General features: G+C 43.6%; 1 protein-coding gene across 1 annotated transcript in view; it reads right to left on the bottom strand.

Annotated features, from left to right (window-relative positions):
- Window positions 1-22,541, bottom strand: part of glsb (glutaminase b) — a 43,099-nt gene that overhangs the window by 12,720 nt on the left and 7,838 nt on the right. The window contains exons 2-5 of the mRNA XM_084161199.1: window positions 19,504-19,554; window positions 16,237-16,413; window positions 12,859-12,990; window positions 7,845-7,937 (exon numbers count right to left, since the gene is read on the bottom strand). Coding sequence (XP_084017325.1) covers window positions 7,845-7,937; window positions 12,859-12,990; window positions 16,237-16,413; window positions 19,504-19,554 — 453 coding nt within the window. The remainder of the gene's footprint in view (window positions 1-7,844; window positions 7,938-12,858; window positions 12,991-16,236; window positions 16,414-19,503; window positions 19,555-22,541) is intronic.

Raw genomic sequence — 22,541 nt, 5'->3', positions numbered from 1 at the left:
TATGCCAGAGGGACCATTTGAAACAAAAAAGAAGAACGAAATAGTAAAATAATTTTTTTATGGGAAGCATTACATACATGTTTGTGTGAAATCATAAAAATCTGCCATTTCAATGAAAATACGGTACTGCATTTAAAAACCCATCTCGTAGAATTTGATTGGGGTTATTAGTCACAATTTGCAGGAGAGTAGAAAGGTTCATATTCCCTTAAAGAGTTCAAGTAAGCACCATAACTTCCTCCAGTAGCCTCTAACATCAACCTAACTCCAAACTGCAGTAGTGAGTGAAACTTGTAAATAGTTGAGGTGTGATGGTCATGCTGGTTTGCAGCCTATGCATTCTCCATACTGTGTCAACATGGGCCAGACAGTAAAAAACCCACTCAAACGTGTTTCCGTAAAAAACACGAGATGATTTGGTCAATTAGCATTACCAAGCAAGTAGGCTTGGGCGGTATCCAAATTGTCATACCTTCATACCGACCTTGTGACACCCCAGGATATGTGGTAATACTGGCGCTGTTTTCAAACCCCACTGAGCCTCTGTAATCCGAAAGTTAGCAATGTTAACAAGTACATTTAACATTCCATAGCGAATGCTAGCTAAATGCTAACAAGCACATTGCGAACATTTGATACAGTCTCTGACAAACTATTTGCAGGACAGACGTCCCAGCTCATAAAGTTATACAAGTAACTCATAAATTCTACTCACAGTTTTCTGCATGCACAAAACAAATATTAGACAGCAAGGCTCTTGATCCAGGAGGGGATTATCTGCTGTTACCAAGAGAAGTTTGATTTTGCAAGAACATAACCACTTAGCTAGAAACTAGCTACTAAATTAGCAAACCAAATGCCCAACTGCAGAACATTTAGCACATTTTTGACAGTTAACTTAATAGTTGTAAGATATCTAGCTGGCAAACATTTAGTTGTGAATTCCATACTGTAACTAGATCACCTGGCGCGTGCTACACAACAGTGAGTGACTCACAAGGCTCCTGTCTCTCATCATTGTGTGCTTGTAAACAAACACCATGTGACTGGGGACAAATACCCCGGTATACGGTATACCGCCCAAGCCTAGCAAGCAGGTTAACGTTAGCTGCTAGGCTAGCTGCAGCTAGCTTCCCTCCACAGTGACAGAGGCTTGTGAAAGCTTTGCGCCGCACATTAACTGGCAACATCTCATAGGCCTACACTTAAAAACATCCTCAGCGAAATAGTAGTTCTAGACTTCAACTGAAGTCCAAGCATTCAGACATGACAAAACAACATAAAATATATATTTGTAACAGCTGATGCTAAAAGAAGCTAACAGCGAAATAAAAGTATATGTGACAGGGTGGGGTCAGTCAATTCAGGAATTCCAATTAAATTAACAAATTCCAATTCAATAATTGAAAAAAGGCATCTATGTTCAATTACTTGTCAACAAAATGAAACAGAGAAGCTTTCTTTCAAAGTTTCCATTTCAATTCTAATCACTTCCTTAATTTACTTCAATTCAAATTGACCACAACCCTGGTATGGGACCCACGCATAGACTGATATGGACCCACGAGAGGAAAAGCACATTCATTACAAAGTCATAGGTAACACAGGGCTACTACAGCTGATAGCCATTCAACAGTTCAGTTTCAAGCATGATTGGATAAAAACATTGAGAGAAAAACAACAGCCCCAAAAGTAGAGCACCAAAGGCCTTGGCTGACATACATTTGATGTGGCCTGATGACGTTTTAGGAGACAAAATGGAACGTTTCTGAAATAATTAGATTCCCTAGCCATTCTGAGCTGCTGTTAAGTGTAGCCAAGCTTCCTGCAAGACAACAATCCCGAATCCCCCCAACACACAAACGTGCACACACAGCGTGTCAGGCAAACAATACAGTCTATGGCACAGTCTATGCAGTACATATGGAAATAAATATGATGCATTCTTAAGCTATAAATAAGAGAACTGGTTTACCCTTTGACTTTAAGAGCAGCTGAGTGAAATTCACTAATAATGTGGATGACAAAGAATTGGTAACAATGTGTGGTAACACTATCTCAATGGTATACAGACTTGTGACCTCATGTACGGTATATTGTACAATTAATATATGTATGACCTTTATAACCATGATATGCCATCTGACATAAACATACTGTAACTGCCTATGGAACAGATCCAGCGGAATTCTACTGGCTATGTCATAAAAACTAAAGGTTTGTGTGGCGTCTGTCTGTCTGTCACAGCCAGGGTCAATGTCCCCTCAGCCTGCATCACAGCTCAGATCAATACTGTACACAGACGTGCATGGACCACTCGAATACACCAAATGTGCGCACACACACACACAGAAGTGGGGATAGAAATCATGACATTTACATTTACATTTTAGTCATTTAGCAGACGCTCTTATCCAGAGCGACTTACAGTTAGTGAGCGCATACATTTTCATACTGGCCCCCCGTGGGAAACGAACCCACAACCCTGGTGTTGCAAGAGCCATGCTCTACCAACTGAGCTACAGGGGACTGTATGACCTTTCATGACCTTGATGAAAAGCTTCGCTCCACCCAACAGCAGTTGAGAATCAGCTCATGTGAGATGCTACCACTGACAAGGTTGCTGGTATGTGACAGGTAAAGGACTGGTATGCGAGTTAGAATGGTCCAACTGATATAGTCTCCGTGTCACGCCTGATAAGAGCCTTTTTGTTATAATCTCATAGTTTGCTCTTCTAAAAGCCTGTCAACGCATAGACGTATAAATGAGAAACATTACATTTCTATGTGTCAAATCACTTCACATCACAACCCCCCACATCCTCACTTGGCTTTGGTTTGAGAAAACCTCCCTCGCTTTGGTTAACACATTACATTGTGCCCAATACCCACACTGGCATTGTTGACAGATTCAGGACTTCAAACTTGTCAGTATGTAGAATATTGAGGCACACATGCAATGATGAATCTAGTTTACCCCCAAAGCCTCAGTCTGAGCCAGGCAATCCCCTCAGGCCCGTTAAGTCCGACAATTTAGACAGGCAGCCGAAAGGGCTTTCCTCAGCTCCGCAGGACCCCCAACAACAAACAAGAAGGACACACAGGAAAAAAAGGTACACTCTTAGAAAAAAGGGTTCCAAAAGGGTTCTTCAGCTGTACCCATAGGAGAACCCTTTTTGGTTCCATGTAGAAACCTTTTTGGTTCCAGGTAAAACCATTTTAGGTTCCATGTAGAACCCTCTGTGGAAAGGGTTCTACCTGGAACCAAAACGGGTCCTTCAAAGGGTTCTTCTATGGGGACAGTCAAAGAACTCTTTTAGGTTGTAGATGACAATGTTTTTTCTAAGATTGTACAGTAACTCAGATAGGATCAATGATCATTCATCATCAGTACATAATGTGACGTTACATTATGTTTTACAATCTGCCAAACAAAAACAAAATTCAGAAATAAATAATCATCTTGCTAATTTATATAAATATATGAAGTCATATACTGTATGGGCATAGAAAGGGGAGAGGAGGAGGGAGTTAAGGAGGTAGGGAGGAGAGAGGCGATCCTAGTTGCGCCCGCCGACACTCTCCATCCTATAGACTACAGTGGTGGAGCTGTCCTCGTGGCACTCGGTGGGCACCACCTTTTTCCACAGAGAGTCTTTGAGAGCTAGCTCTTGCTGAAGGCTCTCGTAATCCAAGGGTCCAAAGGTAATATGCTGTTTCAAGCAACACGGGATAACAGATTAGTCTGGGTCTGCCTGCACATGCCACTAGGGTAGCTAAACTAGGTGTGCAAGGGTGTGTGATGCGTGTGTGACTGTGACTGACTATCTATGTGTAGTTGGTAAGTTATTATTCTGTGTATATATGAAATGGACTATGTGTAGGTCTTTCTATGTTTTGTCTATGACTGTTTAGTGTGTGGTGTGGTGTGTCTGGTTTACTCTGACAGAGATGCCACTTGCCTCTAAACACAATGATTAAAAACAATTTTAGACCAACAGGAAAGGATCATTCAAAATGTATTGTAACTTGAGATTTTTTTATTACGAAGCATGCCAAAGCTTGCTGAAAAACTTGAAATTAAACTAAATTAAATGACAATGCCCTCCAAAACGGCAAACCAGTCAATTCCAAAAAATATATAGAATTATCAAACAAACACAAAAAGAATGATAGTTTTGTTAAAATAGACCCCTAACGCAATGGTAAATCTTAGCTCTGGCGGTAGTGTTATACTGTAGGTTTTGGGGGGGTGTCAGAAATATTTTTGCTATTTTTACAACCAGAATTATGGGCGCCGTAGCTGGCGGTGGTGTGAAAGAGCTGGGTTTTGATGAATGAACAAGTTGTGGGTGAGTCAAGGCTTGGCCCCTCACTGGCCAATCATATCGTGCTCCATGGCTAAATATGTGGTTGCTTCAAGTTGTGTATTTACGGTCTTTTATGTATTGTGTTGTCATCAACTAGCCTAGTTTGTTAAATAGCCTGCCCCATATTTGCTAAATATGTTGCTCATGTTAGCAGTCTACATTGTTCCAATTGCATTGCTTCAATATGGATATACAATGTTAAACATTGGTTATAGCATTCGCACTGATATAGGGGCTAGGCCTAGAGTAAATTGCAGTCTGGACATGGACATGCCAAGCATAGTGAATAAGCAAGATAACATGTACTAGGCCATTGATAAGGCCTAAAAAGACAGTGTATAATTATAATCAAATTATTATAAAAAATAAACAAAAACATGTTTTAAATAGGCTATGTCTTAATACAGTTACAGGCACCATAATTGCTCCCCGTGGGCGTATAACACAGACAAGTCAACAGACTATGGGAGAGTTTTACGCATACAAACTTTTCACAGGATCTGGATAAAGGTCCAATATAAAGAGAAAGGGGGAATGTCCACTGTTGTACTGCTCGCAACTGTAATGTTTTATAAACATAATGGAAACACCTTATAGATCAAATTTGCACTTCTCCAGAAATAGCAGACGAAACTGCATTGCATTCGAGCCTTGTACGTTCTCACCACAAACCCATGGACGGTGAACATTTCTAATAAGTTTGTTTTTTAAACAAATTAAACAAAAAACAATCCATCTGTTTTTTAAACCAACAACAATATTTCTAAGTAGGATCGAGTCAGAAGCATGATATCATAAATCGCTTCTCTCGTTCCATGGCACTGTGTACACACGTAGGCCAAAATGTCTTTACGCATAACATTCGCATGTCTTTACAAAATACTAGGATCTTGTTAATTGTATCGTTGCCTATGTGCGAGGTAGATTCTCCAAAGAATTCAACTGTTGATATTGCATTATAGGAGGACTGAATAGCTTGTAGGAGTGTGTCTTTGGTAATCGGATGAGGGGCGTTCTTTGAAAATGGGGTTGGATAGCCTACTTGAACAAGCTAAATGCAGGTACAGTGCCTTGTAAAAGTATTCATCCCCTTTGGCGTTTTTCCTATTTTGTTGCATTACAACCTGTAATTTAAATTGATTTTGGGGAGGGGGGGGGTTCATGTAATGGACATTTTAGCAGACGCTCTTATCCAGAGCAACTTACAGTTAGTGAATGAATAAATTGTTTCATACTGGCCCCCCGTGGGAAACGAACCCACAACCCTGGTGTTGCAAGCGCCATGCTCTACCAATTGAGCTACACGGGGCATATGTATTCACCCCCTTTGCTATGAAGCCCCTAAATAAGATCTGGTGCAACCAATTACCTTCAGAAGTCACATAATTAGTAAAATAAAGTCCTCCTGTGTGCAATCTAAGTGTCACATGATCTGTCACATGATCTCAGTATATATATACACACCTGTTCTGAAAGGCCCCAGAGTCTGCAACACCACTAAGCAAGGGGCACCACCAAGCAAGCGGCACCATGAAGACCAAGGAGCTCTCCAAACAGGTCAGGGACAAAGTTGTGGAGAAGTACAAACCACGGTTGGGTTATACAAAAAAAATCAGAAACTTTGAACATCCCACGATGCACCATTAAATCCATTATTGAAAAATTGAAAGAATATGGCACCACAAAAAACCTGCCAAGAGAGGGCCGCCCACCAAAACTCACGGACCAGGCAAGGAGGGCATTAATCAGAGAGGCAACAAAGAGACCAAAGATAACCCTGAAGGAGCTGCAAAGCTCCACAGTGGAGATTGGAGTATCTGTCCATAGGACCACTTTAAGCCATACACTCCACAGAACTGAGCTCACGGAAGAGTGGCCAGAAAAAAGCCATTGCTTTTAAGCAAACACATTTGGTGTTCGCCAAAAGGCATGTGGGAGACTCCTCAAACGTATGGAAGAAGGTACACTGGTCAGATGAGACTCAAATTGAGCTTTTTGGCCATCAAGGAAAACACTATGTCTGGTGCAAACCCAACACCTCTCATCCCCCCGAGAACACCATCCCCACAGTGAAGCATGGTGGTGGCAGCATCATGCTGTGGGGATGTTTTTCATCGGCAGGGACTGGGAAACTGGTCAGAATTGAAGGAGTGATGGATGGCACTAAATACAGGGAAATTCTTGCGGGAAACCTGTTTCAGTCTTCCAGATATTTGAGACTAGGACAGAGGTTCACTTTCCAGCAGGACAATGACCCTAAGCATACAGCTAAAGCAACACTCGAGTGGTTTAAGGGGAAACATTTAAATATCTTGGAATGGCCTAGTCAAAGCCCAGACCTCAATCCAATTGAGAATATGTGGTATGACTTAAAGATTGCTGTACACCAGCAGAACCCATCCAACTGGAAGGAGCTGGAGCAGTTTTGCCTTGAAGAATGGGCAAACATCCCAGTGGCTAGATGTGCCAAGCTTATAAAGACATACCCCAAGAGACTTGCAGCTGTAATTGCTGCAAAAGGTAGCTCTACAAAGTATTGACTTTGGGGGGTGGTGAATAGTTATGCACGCTCAATTTTTCATTTTTTTTTTCTTATTTCTTCTTTGTTTCACAAGAAAAAATATTTTGCATCTTCAACGTGGTAGGCATGTTGTGTAAATCAAATTATACAAACCCCCCAAAAATCCATTTTAATTTCAAAGCAGTAGAAAATGTAAAACCTGTTTATTCATAGGCTACTTTTGACTAAAGGCCAGGATAAAGACGCACCTATGCGAAGCTCCAATCAAGGGGGAGGGTAGGCTATGTTTGGTTTTTAAATCAAATTAAACTAAATGCGGGAAACCAATCATTTTTTTATGTTTCTAAATACGAGGTTCACTGGCACAAAAGGCACATCTCTCCTTCCATCCATGGATCTGTGCACCATAGCTAGATAGGCTACACTTCCACCCTCAAAGTTCATGCCATTATCAACTGAGTTACCATTAACACCTGCTTTATGTGAGTCTTAAAACTTCCCATTAGCACTGCATGAAAGTCACTTTTGCACTTGTTTTTTAAGGACACACCTCAAATATTGCCACCCCTCCCACCTCAGTGCAAGCGAGCTGATGTTAGACAGGTAAATCGCCGAACCTGGCTTTAAGACTGGAAAATGCCTGTACGGCAGTTTTAACAAGATGAAATTGCAAACTAACGTTCGTTTGACACTTGTGCCTCCTTAGCGCCAGCTGAAAATAGAGCCCCAAATGTCAATACATTATAGTGTAGCAATTTAGATAACTAAAAATGTGCAGGACAACAATCGTTCTTTAGGAACCCTTATAAGTAACTATTATACTCAGCTACATACAGCCAACTCAGCATCATCAAATCTGGCACATTCTGTTATTCTGGAAGGGTGTGGTATCAATGGAAGAAGGGTGTGTGTGTTAAGGTGTGTGTGGGGAGGGGTGGGATGTGTGTACTCACCCTCTGGTCGCCTCCCTCCCTGCGAGGATCGTGCTTCTTGGCAAAGTGCCTCAGGTTGTCGTAGTTGTGGAAGTTAAAGAGAGACACCAGGTCCTGAAACGCACAGAATGAGAAAGGCATATAGTCAGACAGAGGGAGGGATACAGAGAGAAAGAGAGGGTCAGAGACAGAGAGCGAGACAGACAGAGAGCTCCAGCTAAAAATCTAAACTTGAGCGTGTACCAGAATAGCAGAGGGACTGGGATTCGATCCCACACAAACAGGGGCGTACATGTGATGTGTTGAAGGCCAAGCCAAGGTCACGAGTCAATAGAGTTAAAGAACATTGCTTCCTTGGACAACATGCTGACAGAGATTCCTGGCATTGTTTTCAAGCCCTGAGATCTAACCACTCACTCACTTTGTTATTAAGGAGCAGGTTGGTGTGGGGCCTCTCTCTATGGCCAAGAGCTAGAACAACACATAGCTGTACCTGTACATAACCCCACTGCAATGACTGGGCTTCAATGAGAAAGCGCCTACTAGTTAACTGATAGATTAATTATTAATGACTAATTATTACACCCTGAAACTGTGTATAATGTGTTAGAAATGTGTGAGTGTAGGACCAGTAAAGGCTATGGCATTGAGCCACTATTTAGCAATGTGAGTAAGAGTTAGGCCAGACAACAAAGACAACTGAGAAACTAAGATAAAGAGGCCTCCCAATTTAGGGAGGGGAGAAACTGTTATGAAAACATGGTGCAGAATATTGTGAGAACGGCAATAACTGAGTAATGCAGGGAGTAGGGTATGTGTGTGTGTGTGTGTGTGTGTGTGTGTGTGTGTGTGTGTGTGTGTGTGTGTGTGTGTGTGTGTGTGTGTGTGTGTGTGTGTGTGTATGTGTGTATGCATGTGTGTATATGTGTGTGTGTGTGTGAACTGATGGTCAGTAGAGCAGTTTTAGAGTGGAAAACTACAGCCCGCCTACAGAGGGGAGGGATTTTTTTGTATGACGTATGAGTATAAAAGATGGACTCTGAAATTGTGATGGCAGAATTCTCAATGAATAAATATCTCTGACTATGCAGACCGGGACTCTGGCCGTTACTTAAATCCCAAAAGACTTACAACCTTTTGGGAGACGCACAGAGACACTAAAATAGTTTGTTAAATAATTCACGTAACATTAACTTATGGCAACAGCTCTGGTGGACATTCCTGCAGTCAACATGCCAATTACACGCTCCCTCAAAACTTGAGACATCTGTGGTATTGTGTTGTGTGACAAAACTGCACATTGTAGTGGCCTTTTATCGTCCCCCGCACAAGGTGCACCTGTGTAATGATCATGCTGTTTCATCAGCTTTTTGATACGCCACACCTGTCAGGTGGATGGATTATCTTGGCAAAGGAGAAATGCTCACCAAAAGGGATGTAAACAAATTTGTGCACAACATTTTAGCGAAATAAGCTTTTTGTGTGTATGGAACATTTCTGGGAACTTCCATTTCAGCTCATGAAACATGGGACCAACACTTTACATGTTGCGTTTATATTTTTGCTCAGTGCACATAGTCTAGTGAGTTTGCATAGGGTCAGTGCAAGATAGAGTCAGTGCAGATAGTTTGGGTGCCATTGACTATTTAGCAGTCTGGCTATTTAGCAATCTTATGGCTTGCCTGTTGGTCTGAGAGCCGATGCTCCGGTATCGTTTGCTGGACGTTTAAAACAATTTTTTCTAGTCATTTAGCAGACGCTCTTATCCAGAGCGACTTACAGTTAGTGAGTACATACATATTTTTTTTCATACTGGTCCCCCATGGGAAACAAACCCACAACCCTGGCGTTGCAAACGCCATGCTTTACCAACTGAGCAACACGGGACTGAACAGTGAACAGTCTATGGCTTGGGTGGCTGGAGTCTTTGGCAATTTCCGGCCCTTCCTCTGACACTACCTGATATAGAGGTCCTGGATGGCAGAGAGTTTGGCCCCAGTGATGTACTGGGCTGTCCGCACCACCCCCTGTAGCGCTTTGTGGTCAAGGGCGGTGCATTTGCATACCAAGCGGTGATGCTGCCAGTCAAGATGCTCTCGATGGTGCAACTGTATAACTTTTTGAGGATCCGAGGGCCCATGCCAAATCTTTTCAGCCTACTGAGGGGAAGAGGCGCTGCTGTGCCCTCTTCATGACTGTGCAGGTGTGTGTGGACCATGTTACGTCCTTAGTGATGTGGACGCCAAGGAACTTTAAGCTCTCAACCCGCTCCACAACAGCCCTGTCGATGGGGCGTGCTCTCCCCTCTTTCTCCTATAGTCCACGATCAGCTCCTTGGTCTTACTTACATTGAGGGAGAGGTCGTTGTCCTGGCACCACACTGCTAAGTCTGACCTCCACCCTGTAGCCTGACTCATCGCCGTCGGTGATCAGGCCTACCACCGTCGTGTCATCAGCAAACAATGATGGTGTTGGAGTCGCGCGTGGCGACGCAGTCGTGGGTGAAGAGGGGGTACAAGAGGGGACTAAGCACACACCCCTGAGGGGCTCCCGTGTTGAGGGTCAATGTGGCGGAGGTGTTGTTGCCTACCCTCACCACCTGGGGCCGGCCCGTCAGGAAGTCCAGGATCCAGTTGCAGAGGGAGGGGCTTGGTGATGAGCTTGGAGGGGACAATGGTGTTGAACGCTGAGCTGAAGTCTATGAACAGCATTCTCACGTAGTTATTTCCCTTCTTGTCCAGGTGGGAGAAGGCAGTGTGAAGTGCAATTGAGATTGCTTCATCTGTGGATCTGTTGGGCCGGTGTGCGAATTGGAGTGGGTCTAGGGCAGGGGTAGGCAACCCTGTTCCTGGAGTGCCGCAGGTACTGCATGATTTTGTTCCAACTAGGCACCACACCTGACCAACTGAGCTAATTGATCAGTTCAGTGATTGCCTACATTCAACAGACCTGGTCTTCTAGGTCAGTTGGATCAAAAAACATGAAGTGCCTGCGGCACTCCAGGACCAGGGTTTCCTACTCCTGGACTAGGGTGTCTGGGATGATGGTGTTGATGTGTGTCATGACCAGCCTTTCAAAGCACTTCATAATTAACTTTTGTGTTTGTGTGTCTTTATGTACACCTGGCTGCACAATGAGTTTCCTCAATGGAACAATTAAGTTTGAAATGAATTGAATTAAATTGTAACATGAAGAATAGCTCATGTCCCAACTCAAACTGTGTGCATTCATCTCACTTCCCCTGCGATGCAGCAAAATAGAGAAATCAGACAGTGACATATTAATGAATAATGCATGGCGGGAAGGAGAAAAACGACTAGGCAGAGAGGGAGATGACAAGATGCTGTTTTGGGCCGGGCGATACACTAAATAAGATCTATATGTCTGTGTGGCCTTGTCAGAGCAAAAGGTGTGTAAATCGCAGATGCTTTAGGAGGAGTATCTGGGCTAGGCTAGCTCATTCCTCATGATAGATGGATTCATATGCAGTGGCGGCACTGTGATGGAGAATGGCTCCCACTGCCCTGGCCACTCCCCAGGGTGCTCTAGTGTATCACTGCTTAGCTTGGAGGATACCTTTCAAGGCTGTGGAAACACTTTCACCCAGTTCTCCTCTGAATCATTCAGATGTTCATTGACAAACTTCAGACGGGCATGTATATATGCTTTCTTGAGCAGGGGGACCCTGCGGGCGCTGCAGGATTTCAGTCCTTCACGGCGTAGTGTGTTACCAATTGTTTTCTTGGTGACTATGGTCCCAGCTGCCTTGAGTTCATTGACAAGATCCTCCCGTGTAGTTCTGGGCTGATTCCTCACCGTTCTCATGATCATTGCAACTCCACGAGGGGAGATCTTGCATGGAGCCCCAGGCCGAGGGAGATTGACAGTTATTTTGTGTTTCTTCCATTTGTGAATAATCGCATCAACTGTTGTCACCTTCTCACCAAGCTGCTTGGCGATGGTCTTGTAGCCCATTCCAGCCTTGCTTAGGTCTACAATCTTGTCCCTGACATCCTTGGAGAGCTCTTTGGTCTTGGCCATGGTGGAGAGTTCGGAATATGATTGATTGATTGCTTCTGTGGACAGGTGTCTTTTATACAGGTAACACTTTAAGAGTGTGCTCCTAATCTCAGCTCGTTACCTGTATAAAAGACACCTGGGAGCCAGAAATCTTTCTGATTGAGAGGGGGTCAAATACTTATTTCCCTCATTAAAATGAAAATCAATTTATAACATTTTTGACATGCATTTTTCTGGATTTTTGTTGTTGTTATTCTGTCTCTCACTGTTCAAATAAACCTACCATTAAAATTATAGACTGATCATTTCTTTGTCAGTGGGAAAATGTACAAAATCAGCAGGGGATCCAATACTTTTTTCCCCTCACTGTATTACCTCAGCGAACTGACAGTGCTCCGGACGGGCCGCCCCACCTCTTGCCTCGTGAATGACGTCATTACTGGTTCAAGAGACAGTACACATTTTTTATAATTTATGCAAATGCTGTTTATGAGTACAATAAAATAAATTGTTGATCAGTACAGATTGTAATCTGTAGCCCCATGAAATCAGCCAAAACAAGCTCAATAACTCATGCACACATTCCTATTGAATATGCATTCACCTGTATTGTGGATAGGCCTAGGCCACATCTTGATTTACCCAGCTTATCAATAGAGATTTACAATTCAAATAAATGATTACCATTATGTTATGTAGTTAGATTGGTAAAAACAAAGTTAATTTGATTGTATAATTGATTCATTAATGCATACATGGCTGTCTCTGAAAAATGTAATGATATTGAACTCAAAAGATGCCCAACGATTGAACAGAGCAGTAGCTGAGATTATCTGTCTGGATCAAGTGCCATTCTGTGACTTTGGCTAATATATTTTCTTTTTTTGCTGTGGTATCGTTTTGGTATCATTTTGGTATCGAGTATCGTGATGTATTGAGTATTGTGACACTAAACCTGGTATCGAAGTCAAAATGATGGTATCGTGTGTGTGCGTGCGTGTGTCTGCGTCCGTACCGTGCAGAACTGGATGCCTCTGATGCTGTTGCCCAGCTTGTCCAGTGGTGGAGACCAGCACATGATGCCCATGACATTGGGTACTACCAGTAGGATGCCCCCTGCCACGCCCGACTTGGCTGGCAAGCCCACCTTGAGACACACAGACACAGAGAGGAGAGGTTACCCACAACCCTATGGAAATCAGGGCCCATATAAAAAAATGTAAAAGCGCCTCAGAGTGCTAATCTAGGAACAGCTCCCCCCTGTCCATATAATCTTATTCATTGTGATCTAAAAGACTAAACTGATCCTATAGAGTCTCACAGTGAATACAGGCCCAGGGCTTTATAGACACAGAATGAATGAGACAGACACACAGACAGAGTGAAATTGAAGGAAGTAAATACAGCATAGGACCTATTACAATCTCTCTCAAGAGAAGTGTCGATGACTTACAATATCAATTACATTCTTTATGCAACATTTGCATTTGACATTTGGATTCGTATTTGTTCAAGGGTTAGTGGCTTTAAATAGATAATAAAATGGGATGAAAGTGGAAGTTAATTGAGGATTGATTAGCACTCATGCCAAGTAGGATCATAGCATGTAGTGTACCATGGGTACAGCTATACAAGGACTGAACAAGACAGGTTGGTTTTCGACACAGTATATTATCTCTCTCTTTATATCTCTTTTTCAATCTGTATTTCCATCTCTCCCTCTTTCTGTAGGCTATCAGGAAGAGTGTGTCCTGTCCTATGCCAATCATGTGGCATCAAGACACCGATGTTTAGCTATCCGATGGGGAATGATGACAAAATAGAGCATCCTTGCCAACCAAACCCTGAGGCCTACAGGTAACTGCCAAAATAATGGAAACACTTGAGTAAATGAGGGATACAAAGTACAGTCCATTCGGAAAGTATTTAGACCCCTTGACTTTTTCCACATTTTGTTATATGTTACAGCCTTATTCTAAAATAGATTCAATAAAACTTTTTCCTCATCAATCTACACACAATACCCCATAATGACAAAGCGAAAACAGGTTTTTAGACATTTTTGCAAATGTATTCAAAAAATAAAAAACAGAAATACCTTATTTACATAAGTATTCAGACCCTTTGCTATGAGACTCTAAATTGTGCTCAGGTGCACCCTGTTTCCATTGATCATCCTTGAATGGTCTGATGAAACCAAGATTGAACTCTTTGGCCTAAATGCCAAGTGTCACGTCTGGAGGAAACCTGGCACCATCCCTATGGTGAAGCATGGTGGTGGCAGCATCATGCTATGGGGATGTTTTCAGAGGCAGGGACTGAGAGATCCTTGATGAAAACCTGCTCTAGAGCGCTCAGGACCTCAGACTGGGGCAAAGGTTCACCTTCCAACAGGACAACGACCCTAAGCACACAGCCAAGACAACGCAGGAGTGGCTTTGGTACACGTCTCTGAATGTCCTTGAGTGGCCCAGCCAGAGCCCGGACTTGAACATCTCTGGAGAGACCTGAAAATAGCTGTGCAGTGACGCTCTCTATCCAACCTGACAGAGCTGTAGAGGATCTGCAGAGAAGAATGGGAGAAACTCCCCAAATACAGGTGTGCCAAGCTTGTAGCGTCATACCCAAGAAGAATCAAGGCTGTAATCACTGCCAAAGGTGCTTCAACAAAGTACTGAGTAAAGGGTCTGAATACTTATGTAAACGTGATATTTCAGTAAAAAAATATTTGCAAAAAAACTGTTTTTGCTTTGTCATTATGGGGTATTGTGTGTAGACTGATGAGGAAAAACAACAATTTAATCCATTTTAGAATAAGGCTGTAACGTAACAATATTTGGAAAAAGTCAAGAGGTCTGAATACTTACCAAATGCACTGTATATTGAAAGCAGGTGCTTCCACACAGGTATGGTTCCTGAGTTAATTAAGCAATTAACATTCCATCATGCTTAGGATCATGTATAAAAATGCTGGGCAGGCCATTATTTTGGCCATAATTTTGGCTACCATGGCTATGCCCCCCCATAGGATGACAATGCCCCATCCCACAGGGCACGAATGGTCACTGAATGGTTTGATGAGCATGAAAACGATGTAAACCGTATGCCATGGTCGTCTCAGTCACCAGATCTCAATGCAATTGAACACTTATTTGAGATTCTTGAGCGGCGCCTGAGACAGCGTTTTCTACCACCATCAATAAAACATAAAATTATGGAATTTTGCAAGTGGGGAGAGAGTGAGACAGGGTGGAGGAGGAGGCTTGGCTTGTAATGTCAGCAGGCTACAGTAGCCTATGCTTCGGAGGAGGAAGTAGCCTAAACACGCACAAACACTGGCAAAGATTTTCAGCAGGCAGGCAGACACTGGAATAATTTTGAGTGACGACTTTGCATAGGCGTTTTGTTTCTTGTGGGACTGGAAAAAAATGCCCGGAATGTAAAATAACGTTATTAACCGGTTCCCATGCTTTTAAAATAACGGTTCTGTTCCGGAACAGTATAGATCACTTCCGTTCCCGGTTCTGATTCTGTTCCTCAAAAAATGTTTTGTTCCCTGAACTTGTTCCCACCCATTCCAGACACTTTCTTATATATGCCAAGGTGAACCTGTTCTGGCTTGTGGTGACCCAACACCCTATTAAGACACTTTATGTTGGTGTTTCCTTTATTTTGGCAGCTACCTGTATTTTACAGCTTGTCAAAACGACCTCCATGTTTAAGTACTAGATGCCAATGCACATTTCTCCACGTTCAAAACACCTAATGTAACCCTCTCACTATGAGTTGGAGTCCGAAAGAGCAGCAGTCAATTCAGTACAGTTAACTGAAATCCTTCTACAAAATGCAAACTTATGAATTGACTGAATGAAAAGATGGACTGAGTCCAGGCCTGATGAGGACCAGTGACACATAATGGGTTAAAATGTCATCATCGAACCCATTTCCTCCTTTAATCCAATTATTTGAGAGAGGTGACTCCGGCTTTTTGCTGAGGTCATGTCCCCCAGGCATAACATCTGATTGGATAATCCCCCCATGGGAGCTTTAGGTAGACCAGTGGCCTGGTTTGATCTGGCATGAACAGCGACTGGAGGGACTGGAGCCCAGTGGAGGGCAACTGGGGACATTGTGGGGCAGAGAAAAGGCTGTATGAGACAAAGTCAAGCAATTGGGCATTGTGCTCCAACAGCTACGTAATTCGTGACACGTCGCAAATGATGAGTCCGCGCTATCTGACGTAAGACAGAAGGGCAGATACTGGTCAGAGAGGGGCAGTATTGGGTAGAAAGACCTGTGCTGCCACAGAAGTCAGAGAGAGGTCAATGTTGTGGTATGACACTGTTGTATCGCGGTGCAACTCTATGAAGTGTTGTGTCGTATTCAGACTCACGTGGAAGGCGAACTGGCCAGAGAAGTCGTACATGCCGCAGGAGTGCATGAGGCTCAGTGTGTCGCGCACCGCCTCCGGGCTCAGAACGCGCTCGCCTGTGATTGGACAGAAGCCGCCGTTGGCCAGGGTGGCCGCCATGACACTGGCGCTCTCGCAGGTCACCTCGATGGAGCACAGCTGGAGGGACACAGACAGTTACAACACAAATGTAAGATCAAGCCAAAACAGTCATATTGATACAAATAAATGAATATAGAACAAACACACACACACACACCAGGTTTTTCATTATCCGGTAATTGACGGCTTTTGGCCGATATTGTTTTTTTAAAGCCGATAAATATAATTGTTGCTGACCAAATTTACCAGGAGAAAACAATCCAGTTGCAAAATAATGCTTTTTATTCATTGATGGAAATACCAGTCGATGGAAATACATTTGACCGTCCTGCTTATCGGTCTATAGGTTAATTTGTATAATTTAGTGGAATTAAATTGCTGCGTGTGCATTTTCATTAGTCGTCATGTATTTTATTTATCACATGCGCACAGCATACAGAGCCTATTTTGAGTGGAATATCACCTCAGTGCTAGAGCTGCAGCACCTCAGCTCATTGCTGCTTTTATATGCCCTGTCATTGCACAACAATTCCAAACAGTTTTGATGGCCACGATTAAAAATAGCTACTTTTTTTTATTTCTCAACTGCAGGGGCGGTGTGTTCAATAGGGCGATATGGGCGACGCACTGCCAAACGGGAAAAGGAAGGGATTTTTTTTCTAATCAATTATATCACGGCAACAGTAGTTATCAGTGTTGTAATCTAGACGTCTGATCTGCCACAGTGCCACTAAATGTCCAATCAGGCTAAAGTCGTGCTTCAAATGCCCCCCCCCCCTTTTGGGGCGATTTCAGTCAGGTTGAAAATCGCCCAGAAGTCTGTCATAGACTCCCATGTAAAATCTATTTTTTTCAAATATCAGAGCTTTCAATACAATCTCTATGGGTTTCTGAGGGCTTGCACTTACGCGCTTTCGTCATACGTAACATATAACCATGAACGTAACTAAGAAAAGAGCGGGTAGCAGCGTCAATCAATTCACTACTTCTATCAAAATGGCTAGGCTTCAGTGCAACTCGATTGTGTCTTTGAAAGAAGTTCCTTTTTGTCGGCGAACAAATGAAGATAAATTGGCAACGAAACAATTAGGACCTCCCAGACCAAATTTAATAATTCAACAGGTTTCTACTAAAGGGGGGAAGTCCTACACCCGAGGATTTTCCAAAAATTGGTACGAACGAAAAACCTGGCTAGCAGGCTGCGATGTAGCTAATGCAGTCTTCTGCTACCCCCTGCTTACTCTTTCACCCTGAAGGCGGCACGGCAGACAGCACCGCTTGGACAGCGACTGGTGTGTAACGGACATGCACCATCTTTCAGGAAAGATTAAGAAACATGAGCTGTCAAAGACCCACATGGATAGCTGTTTGAGATTGTCTGCTTTGGGGAGAGTGAACATTCCCACTCAACTGGATGAGGGATACAGGCTAGCTGTCCGCCGCCACAACGATGAGGTTAGTGTTGATAATCACAAGTTTACTGGAGAACTGAAACTGACAAGGCTGACAAGATAGGACCCTTTTGTCCATTGTTATTGGATAGGAACAGAACTTATAACCAGCTCCTGACCTAAATAGATCTTAGCACAACATTTTACTCAACATATCATATTCCATATTCACTATAACAAATATATTTACTACGACATTAGCAAGAACCGCCACATCCTCAGCCGGCTAATCCAGTGTGTGAAGTTTTGCGGAGTGTTTGAGTTAGCTTTGCGAGGCAAAGATGAAACTGAGGGCTCCACCAACCCTGGTAAGCCAACACTTTTGAGATCAGTCAATAAATGCTTCTGGTATTGACTTATATGCTGCCCCTGTCTTCATGTTGTTGCTGGACATATCTTTTTTAAAATGTGTGTAGGTCACCTAAATCATCAGAAAAATTGCCCCCCCTGAGAATTTTTTCAGGAGCCGCCACTGCTCAACTGGTAATTGAAGCGCGCCTCCTACTCACCATGCAACTGCATAGACAACAGTAGACAGGCTATCAGCGTGTCACCCACCACTTTGCAATGTGAGCTGGAGGCAGTATGCATTTTGAAAACGGATACTTATTGTTTGAAACCTGAACGTTTACTTCATATTATGAGGCATGGTTACCTTGCTTCATAGTAGCCTAGGCAAAATCCTACCATTGAAACGTGGAGGCAATTATTTTATAAAGGCTCATATGCCATTGAAACCAGCATTTCTCTCCTGTTTGATTGGTTTTCAAATCAACTTTCTTTCGTTGTCCAGAAGCCAAAGGGACAACGCTAGTCATATTAGCAAACCATCCTAGTTGTTGCATCTTTAGATTCCCCCTCTTTCTAAGTTTCTGAGAGTTTCATGTCTGTCACATATGGAACAGCTCGCATAAGGTGCGCTGTTTAGAATGGTGTTTTCCCGCAAATTGCATTTTGGCATATGTTTTAAAATGACATTTTATTGTCTGCTTCATTACAGGAGTTGCATGTTCTGTTAAAATAGATTACCATAATCTAAAATGTGATTTATGTCATTCTGAGCACCTTGGGTGGAAGCCCTTATGGGTTACGCACACAATGCATATGGGTCCGGTAAATTTCTTAAAATGGCCAGTAAATTAAAATCTTCCCGGTCACGTTGTCCAGCGCCACATTTTCCTAATGGAAACCATGACACGCACAAACACACACACAAAGAAGAATATATAAAACATATACCATAATCAAAGTACATTTAAATGCGCAGAGTATAATGTATCCGCTAGCACTGCTCCCACTCTCTTGCCCTTCTATGGTTGTAAGAGAGGCTCCAGGTTATGTGAGTTCTCAGGGGGCCAAGGCAAACATGACTAACATAACTGGAGCCCATCCGTCTGGGGCTGTCAGCGCAAGAGTGACACCAGAGAGGAAGGCTGTCGACACCCAAAGGGATGTGACATCAACACGGCTATCCCATTACACACATGCGCGTGCACACATTCCCCCCCCAGAAAAGCACATGAGCAACGTCACACAGTCACCAAACCCAGAGAGTGAGAGGAAGGAGTTTAGCGTGTTTGCGATTGTTCTATTCATTCCAATCTAGCCATTACAATAAGCCCGTCCTCCCCATTTCTCCCTCCATCAGCCTTCACTGGCAGTGGGTTGTTTGTGTGGGACATCTGTCTGTACGTACCTGGAAGTAGAAATCCAGAATGGACGTCATGTCTGTCCCTTCAGGAAAACACTGCAGAGAGAGAGAGGGGCAGGGAGAGGGAGGGAGAACTATGACTGAACAGAGACCGATTACCTCTGTGCAATATATTTTTACATGACTGTTCTGTATCACTTCAGCGACCTTAGATTATACAGTGAGGGAAAAAAGTATTTGATCCCCTGCTGATTTTGTATGTTTGCCCACTGACAAAGAAATTATCAGTCTATAATTTTAATGGTAGGTTTATTTGAACAGTGAGAGACAGAATAACAACAACAAAAATCCAGAAAAACGCATGTCAAAAATGTTATAAATTGTAATGAGGGAAATAAGTATTTGACCCCTTCTCAATCAGAAAGATTTCTGGCTCCCATGTGTCTTTTATACAGGTAAAAGAGCTGAGATTAGGAGCACACTCTTAAAGGGAGTGCTCCTAATCTCAGCTTGTTACCTGTATAAAAGACACCTGTCCACAGAAGCAATCAATCAATCAGATTCCAAACTCTCCACCATGGCCAAGACCAAAGAGCTCTCCAAGGATGTCAGGGAGAAGATTGTAGACCTACACAAGACTGGAATGGGCTACAAGACCATCGCCAAGCAGCTTGGTGAGAAGGTGACAACAGTTGGTGTGATTGTTCGCAAATGGAAGAAACACAAAAGAACTGTCAATCTCCCTCGGCCTGGGGCTCCATGCAAGATCTCACCTCGTGGAGTTGCAATGATCATGAGAACGGTGAGGAATCAGCCCAGAACTACACGGGAGGATCTTGTCAATGATCTCAAGGCAGCTGGGACCATAGTCACCAAGAAAACAATTGGTAACACACTACGCCGTGAAGGACTGAAATCCTGCAGCGCCCGCAAGGTCCCCCTGCTCAAGAAAGCACATATACAGGGCCGTCTGAAGTTTGCCAATGAACATCTGAATGATTCAGAGGAGACCTGGGTGAAAGTGTTGTGGTCAGATGAGACCAAAATGGAGCTCTTTGGCATCAACTCAACTCGCCGTGTTTGGAGGAGGAGGAATGCTGCCTATGACCCCAAGAACACCATCCCCACCGTCAAACATGGAGGTGGAAACATTATGCTTTGGGGGTGTTTTTCTGCTAAGGGGACAGGACAACTTCACCGCATCAAAGGGACGATGCACAGGGCCACGGAACCTCCTTCCCTCAGCCAGGGCATTGAAAATGGGTCGTGGATGGGTATTCCAGCATGACAATGACCCAAAACACACGGCCAAGGCAACAAAAGGAGTGGCTCAAGAAAAAGCACATTTAAGGTCCTGAAGTGGCCTAGCCAGTCTCCAGACCTTAATCCCATAGAAAATCTGTGGAGGGAGCTGAAGGTTCGAGTTGCCAAACGTCAGCCTCGAAACCTTGGACTTGGAGACTTGGAGAAGATCTGCAAAGAGGAGTGAGACAAAATCCCTCCTGAGATGTGTGCAAACCTGGTGGCCAACTACAACAAACGTCTGACCTCTGTGATTGCCAACAAGGGTTTTGCCACCAAGTACTAAATCATGTTTTGCAGAGGGGTCAAATACTTATTTCCCTTATTAAAATGCAAATCAATTTATAAAATTTTTGACATGCGTTTTTCTGGATTTTTGTTGTTGTTATTCTTTCTCTCACTGTTCAGATAAACCTACCATTAAAATTATAGACTGATCATTTCTTTGTCAGTGGGCAAACGTACAAAATCTTTTTTCGATCAAATACTTTTTCCCCCTCACTGTATATATAACACAGCAAAAAAAGAAACGTCCTCTCACTGTCAACTGCGTTTATTTTCAGCAAATATGTGTAAATGTGTGTGAACATAAGATTCAACAACAGACAAACTGAACAAGTTCCACAGACATGTGACTAACATAAATTGAATAATGTGTCCCTGAACAAAGGGGGGGGGGGGGGGGGGGGTCAAAATCAAAAGTAACAGTCAGTATCTGGTGTGGCCACCAGCTGCATTAAGTACTGCAGTGCATCTCCTCCTCATGGACTGCACCAGATTTGCCAGTTCTTGCTGTGAGATGTTACCCCACTCTTCTACCAAGGCACCTGCAAGTTCCCAGACATTTCTGGGAGGAATGTCCCTAGCCCTCACCCTCCGATCCAACAGGTCCCAGACGTGCTCAATGGGATTGAGATCCGGACTCTTTGCTGGCCATGGCAGAACACTGACATTCCTGTCTTGCAGGAAATCACGCACAGAATGAGTAATATGGCTGGTGGCATTGTCATGCTGGAGGGTCATGTCAGGATGAGCATGCAGGAAGGGTACCACATGAGGAAGGAGGATGTCTTCCCTGTAATGCACAGCGTTGAGATTGCCTGCAATGACAACAAGCTCAGTCCGATGATGCTGTGACACACCGCACCCAGACCATGACGGACCCTCCACATCCAAATCGATCCCGCTCCAGAGTACAGGCCTCGGTGTAATGCTCATTCCTTCGACGATAAATGCGAATCCGACCATCACCCCTGGTGAGACAAAACCGCGACTTGTCAGTGAAGAGCACTTTTTGCCAGTCCTGTCTGGTCCAGCGACGGTGGGTTTGTGCCCATAGGCAAGTTTGATGCAGACCTGCCTTACAACAGGCCTACAAGCCCTCAGTCCAGCCTCTCTCAGCCTATTGCGGACAGTCTGAGCACTGATGGAGGGATTGTGTGTTCCTGGTGTAACTCGGGCAGTTGTTGTTGCCATCCTGTACCTGACCTGCAGGTGTGATGTTCGGATGTACCGATCCTGTGCAGGTGCTGTTACACATGGTCTGCCACTGCAAGGACAATCAGCTGTCCGTCCTGTCTCCCTGTAGCGCTGTCTTAGGCGTCTCACAGTACGGACATTGCAATTTATTTCCCTGGCCACATCTGCAGTCCTCATGCCTCCTTGCAGCATGCCTAAGGCACATTCACGCAGATGAGCAGGGACCCTGGGCATCTTTCTTTTGGTGTTTTTCAGAATCAGCAGAAAGACCTCTTTAGTGTCCTAAGTTTTCATAACTGTGA

Source organism: Coregonus lavaretus (assembly GCF_964263955.1).
Source record: "Coregonus lavaretus genome assembly, chromosome: 5".
Taxonomy (NCBI): domain Eukaryota; kingdom Metazoa; phylum Chordata; class Actinopteri; order Salmoniformes; family Salmonidae; genus Coregonus; species Coregonus lavaretus.
Note: the sequence above shows the minus strand (reverse complement) of the source record. Positions and strands in the feature narration are given on the sequence as shown.